This window comes from Ursus americanus, chromosome 6, assembly GCF_024610735.1.
Source record: "Ursus americanus isolate L20-20 chromosome 6, mUrsAme1.1.p, whole genome shotgun sequence".
In the NCBI taxonomy this organism is placed as follows: domain Eukaryota; kingdom Metazoa; phylum Chordata; class Mammalia; order Carnivora; family Ursidae; genus Ursus; species Ursus americanus.
In genome coordinates, this window is record NC_142132.1 from 52,282,034 (window position 1) to 52,288,156 (window position 6,123).

The 6,123-nt window shown below is 42.0% G+C and overlaps 1 protein-coding gene across 2 annotated transcripts in view; it reads right to left on the reverse strand.

Annotated features, from left to right (window-relative positions):
* OIT3 (oncoprotein induced transcript 3) overlaps nt 1-5,362 on the reverse strand; it is a 29,592-nt gene extending 24,230 nt beyond the window's left edge. Inside the window, exon 1 of one of the 2 annotated variants that reach the window (XM_045783550.2) lies at nt 2,139-5,362. In XM_045783550.2, coding sequence (XP_045639506.1) covers nt 2,139-2,199 — 61 coding nt within the window. In that variant the 5' untranslated portion in view covers nt 2,200-5,362. Of the gene's footprint in view, nt 1-102; nt 317-2,138 lie in introns of those variants that run through there. The other variant, XM_045783549.2, reaches the window with a different exon arrangement.
* Between the last annotated feature and the right edge of the window lie 761 nt (nt 5,363-6,123).

The window sequence follows — 6,123 nt, forward strand, 5'->3', positions numbered from 1 at the left end:
GGAAATTCACCGGCTATTTTCTGTAAAATAAATACATTTTTTAAGTTCCCCACGGAATATTTTTTAACATTAAATAACCCATTCCTCTCCACCCTTTCAAACCTTTAAGAATCTGGCCACTGGTATTCTTCAGTCTCTCCGTGGGGAGCCTGGAATTCGGTATTATGCATACTGCGTCCTAAATTGCTCAAGTACACACTCCATAAATGGGAGACCTTCAAAAAGAACAGCCCCGAGGGTTCCTTTCAAAGTTGAGTCCGGGCCAGGCCTGCCAGAGAGCTCCTTGGTCTTTACCAGGATTCCTGCCTGGCGGCCCCTCCCGACTCCCCCCCGACCCGGGACGCGCAGACGCCTGCGTGTCCCCAAGGGCCAGCCCCTCGCGGCGGCCAAGTGCGGAGAGCAGACGTCAGGCAGCGTCCGTGCCCTTCCCGTCCCAGTCGTCCAGGTGGAGGGGATGCCGCCCCTCGGGCTGGGTCCTGGGTCCGCAAGCTCCCTGTGTTCTTCCTTCCCTCTCCCTCCCTTCTCCCTACTCTCCCTCCTTGCTTCCTGCCCCCTCCCCTCCTCTCCTTTCCTTCCCCTCCTTTTCTCTCACTTCCCCTCTCCTCCCAGGGAAGACCGCCTCCCTGCTCCCCAGCCCCCGAAGTTTTCCCTTTGTCTCGCTGCTGGCATTGAGTCAAACGTCCTAGAAGGGCTGCAAAAAATAAATAACATAAAAAAGATGTGGGATGGGAGATCTTTGATGGGAACGGGAGGGACTAGAGGGAGAGTCAGCAATAAAGAATGGAAAGAAAGGGAAGTGGTAGTTCCCGGTGGTGGGGGGCGATTTTTGCTTAGAAAAGTCTTGGCTGGTTATTGGCTGCAGATACAGGGTGATTAAACTTAGTTCAAGACTTTTCTAATAGACTTTTTTTTTTTTTTAGATCAGTTTTAGATTTAGGGCATACATGAGAAAATAGTACAAAGAGTTTCCATATACTTGGTGCCCAGTTTCCCCTATTATGAAATATCATACTTCAGTGTGGTCTCTTTTCCACATTTAATGATCCGGTAGTGATGCATTATTATTATTAACTCAAGTCCATAGTTTAGATTTCCTTAGTTTTTGCCTGTGTCTTTATTCCAGGATCCCATCCAGGATACCATATTACCTTAATTTTCACATCTTTTAGGGTTTCAAACCTATTGTTAATGTGTACCCTTGAAGGTGCTAGCACAAGACCTGAATTATCGTAAAGAAATAAATCAGGGTCAACTAGACAGAGCTACGCAGAAGTGCCAAGAAGGATAGCTCTGTCCATCTCAACCTCCTCTCCCCTCTCTTTCAATTAGAACTTAAATTCAATTGGAAAAAGGAGAAATGTGTTAGTAACTGGAATTGAAACTTTGTTTTGCCTTCTTGGCCATTTTTGTGCCAAGCCTGAGAAGGGAAAGAGTTTAAGATTCACTCAGTCGATGCAAAAGTCATATTTTTCAGATGTCCAGACTGAGTTCAATTTATCCAGATCTGTGCCTTTCATGGGGATAGAGCTTTCATTCAGTGCCTTGTATTCATTAAAGGAAAAAAAAAGAAAGCAACTCTATCCTCAACTCTAAAGATTATATTTTTGCTCTTAAAGTTGGAATTATAGGGGCATCTGGGTGGCTCAGTCTTTAAGCGTCTGCCTTCAGCCCAGGGTGTGATCCCAGGGTCCTGGAATCAAGCCCCGCATTGGGCTCCCTGCTCCGCTGGGAGCCTGCTTCTTCCTCTCCCACTCCCCCTGCTTGTGTTCCCTCTCTTGCTGGCTCTCTCTCTTTGTCAAATAAATAAATAAAACCTTAAAAAAAAAGTTGGAATTATAAAAGTGTCTATAATATAAAGAAGTTAGAATTCTTTTTACACATACTCCAAGAAATATTTATCTAGTGGAAACTGTTGGGTATGGCAGATCCATGGAAATTCTGGATGCCCAGGCAAGAGGCTAATGGGAACATGAAACAGAAATTCTTTGAAAATATATGTATTGTAGGTTATCATAGGTTTTCTTACACTATTCTAGAACCAGTATTTAAGATACTGGAAAATAGCTTTTAATCCGGACATAATAGCAAATTCCTACAACAAAAAGTGCATTGTGCCAAGTACTTGACACAAGACTCACCCATTGGTGATGCAGGTGTGATTGTGATGAAGACGCAGGTGAGAAGCAGGAACTGAAGCATCCTTCTGGACCAGCCACCAGAACAGACTGGAAATCCTCTTAATTCCACTTGTCCTTTGTCCCTTTCTTTTTCAAGCACATTTTAAAAAAAGGCCGCTAGGCTCTCCTGAAAAAAGATTTTACAGTACTGGCTGGGGCTTTATCAGAGGAAGAGGATGAGTGGGATAAGGAGTCCATTGCTCTGGCCTTGACCCCAGATAGAAACACTGCTTTACACTGTCAACAGGGTTATTGATATTTTTCTTTGGGGAGGGGGGGGAAACCATCACAATCCCTCATCCTCCTATTGTTTTCTCTCAAGAATTCCCTGCAACAAGGCCTCCAGTATCTTATCCAGAAGGGAACTCTAAATGAGGGACATCCCCTCATGTCAAAATCTTGTTTTGTGACTTCTAGGAATTAATTTCATGGTGTTGCAGCCCCACCATTGCTTATGGAATGAGAAAGGGATAAAGTCAAATTGTTGCAACTGGTCACTAGGAAATGTCTTGGTCAGATGGTAAAGGAGCTTACAATAGCACACGAAAAAGTAGTAAGGAAAGGTGTGGCATGGGCAGACACTGTCCTGAAGCGAGCTCCTAAGTGTGTTCTGCTATGGTCTTTGGTCTCAAAACTTCCTAAAGAAACCAGGTTTAAGTTGCGTTTCTACCAATTCAAGCAGCAATACCTCATGTTTTCATAGTGCCTTTCTTTCTTCCTCAAATTTAAAATGGGTTAATGTTACTTATTTTACTAATTCTCACACTAAGATAGAGGTAGGGGCTTCAATTAGGAACGACTCATTAAATTAACAACACTAAAAAGTGATGTTTACTAGAATTTCATTTTTAGACAAAAGAGGCAAAATGAAAGGACCTGTATATTACGTGTCCCCAGACAATAGAATGCCAGCTCCCTGACATTCTATAGTGTGTGGACTCCTGAGAATTGGCAAGCACTATTACTGAAGATAATGTGAAAGGGAAGGACAAAAAGAAGGGTAGGGGGAAAAATATTTATTTATTTATTTACCATTTTTTAAAAGGAGGACATGTCCAACATGGAGCTTGAACTCCTGACCCTGAGATCAAGAGTCGCATGCTCTACCGACTGAGCCAGCCAGGTGCCCCAGAAGTTTTTAAAAAAATACTTTATTAAAGAAAGATCTGAATGAAACCAAAATTTCTCTCTCCTAATCTTATCTGGACTTGATGCTTTGGCTTCTATCATTCTTATCCTTTCTCTCATCTATGTTTCGTGTCCTAATCAAATTTCCAATGACCAGGGAAGGGATATTTACTGTTCTAGGAAGTAGTTCACAAACTTGTCTTCCTCATCTCTTATCACATTTTTTTCCTATGCTAAGTGGCATTCAAATTATTGTGGCCCCTTTCCTCTAAGGGTTTCAGTTCAATTAAACATGAGTGCTTACTAGGGGCCAAGTGCCACGCTGTCTCTGGGTTTTGACAGTGATGAAGGTAAAAGTGGTTCCCACAAGCACAGAGTTTACCATGCTGTAGTGTGGAAAGCTCTAGCAGGGGGTTTCCAGTGATCTGAATTTATAGTTACCCACTTTATCACTAACGCGAGCAGAACACAGCCAACCTGACCATTTTTAATTTATTAAGTTGCAATCTGATGGCAGCAACGGATGATTCTGGGACCAAGGAATGGTCTCATTGCAGTTAAGAGTTAGTGCTCTTAACAGAAAAAACAAAACCCTGCAATTTCCTGTTCCTGAGAAACCGTCTGAGTGCTTCATATGTGTTGCAGAGAAACAGACGACGTGTGCATGAGATAAACCCAGATTTGCTGCCAGGATTGATTGCCAGAGTCAAGGACTTTTACCAGATAGCCCTTTGGTTCTGTAAACAAGCATTCCCAGGATGGTAGGACTTTTTTTTTTTTTTCTTATTCCTATTTTTTCCTTTTTAGTTGACCTGCCCTTTCAATTTTTTATGACGGAAAATTTCAAACATATACAAAAGTAGAAATAACAAGAAAAACAGCTGCAATTACTAATATTATGTCAATCTTATTTTATTTATACACCTAGATGCATTTCTAACATAAGGCCTTTTTTACATAACTATAATGTCATTATTACTACTATGAAAACTTAGTACCATCTAATACCCATTTCATATTTAAATGTCCCCAATTGTTTCAAAAATTTCTTTGCATTGCTAGCTTGAGTTAGGATTCAAAGAGCCATGCATTGCATATGGTTCTGTCTCTTAAATTCTTTTAATCTAGAATGGCCCCCCTCCCCCAACACCCACACCATTTGTTGAAGATAGCCAGTCATTTGTCCTATAGAATGTTTCACATTCTAGATTTGTCTGACTGCTTCTTGTGATGTCTTTTAGTGTCCCTTTTCCCAGATAATGTTAATTCTTGTTCATATTTTCTTATTTTTCTAAAGTCTATGCTACTAGAAATTAAAAACAAAAATACTCTGGTTACACTAAGGGAATTTAATGCACGGGGGGAAACAGATCAGTTAGGAGATAGATAAACCAGTCTGCTGCTCAGGAAAGATCTGAGCTTACCTAACAATTTGAGAACTACCAGCATATAGATGGGAAGGGGAGTGGGTGAGATCATCCATGGAAAATGGGGTCTGAAATGGAAACTTGGAGAAATCCCACATCAAAGATGTGGGCAGAGGAAGAGGATACTGCAAATGAGACCAAGAAGTAGTCAGAGATTTAAAGAAGGAAACCCAAGAGTAGAGTCACAGGAGCTGAGGACAGTTTCAAGAATGAGGGATTGCTCAGTGGATGATGCATTTATAAAACATATGCAAATGAAAATTTATAAAGTGGGTCATTTTATATTCAGTAGAATTCACTAAATTAACCTATACATTTATCCTAAGGAAGTAACTATGTAGCACATTCTGGAAGACAAGCAGTTTGTACCTGTTTGTTGGGAGAGCTACAAACTAAAGATGGTTGGCAGTGATAAAAATGAATTACAACTGGGGCGCCAGGGTGGCTCAGTCAGTTAAGTGACCAACTCTTGATTTCAGCTCAGGTCATGATCTTCGTGGGATGGGGTCTGGCCTTGGGGGGGGGGAATCTGTGCTCAGCGGGAGTCTGCTTGAGATTCTCTCCCCCTCTGCCCTTCCCCCCCACTCTCTCTCTCAAATAATAAATAAATCTTTCAAAAAGTGAATCATAACTGTTCTTTTAAGAGATTTTATTTATTTATTTATTTATTTATTTATTTATTTATTTATTATCAATCAGAGAGAGAGAGAGAAAGCAAGAGCATGCACAAGCAGGGAGAGAGGCAGGCAGAGGGAGAAGCAGGCTCCCCGCTGAGCAAGGAACCTGATGCAGGACTCGATCCCAGGACCCTAAGATCATGACCTGAGCCCAAGGCAGACTCTTAACCAACTGAGCCACCCAGGCATCCCAGAAAAATGAATCATAATGAAACTGAGTTCCAAAATGTAAGAAATTCCATTTTCTGTGAACTCTTTCCAGATTGACTTTTAAAATTCCACCTATTTGTTAAGTTTTTAAAAAGATTTTGTTTTTTGGAGAGAGTGAGCACGAGCAGCGGGGAAAGGCAGAGAGGGAGAAGGTGAAGCAGACTCCCCTCTGAGCAGGGAGCCCAATGCAGGGGCTCGATCCCAGGACCCGGGGATCATGACCTGAGCCTAAGGTGGACGCTTAACTGCCCAGGGACCCGTTTTTGTTTTTGTGAGCATCTACTATGCGTTCATCGCTACTCTCTGCTGGTAAGCAAGATACAACAGTACATGTGATATGAGCTCTATTCTTTCCATTTACCATATTCACCATACTCACCAATCCTGTCACTCTGGTTGTTTGGTCACAGTATTCACTGATGAGTTGTGACATCGATGTCCTCTGGTTTGACTGGCCCAATGGTTCCCATCAAACCACCAGGACTTAAATACAGATTGCTGGCT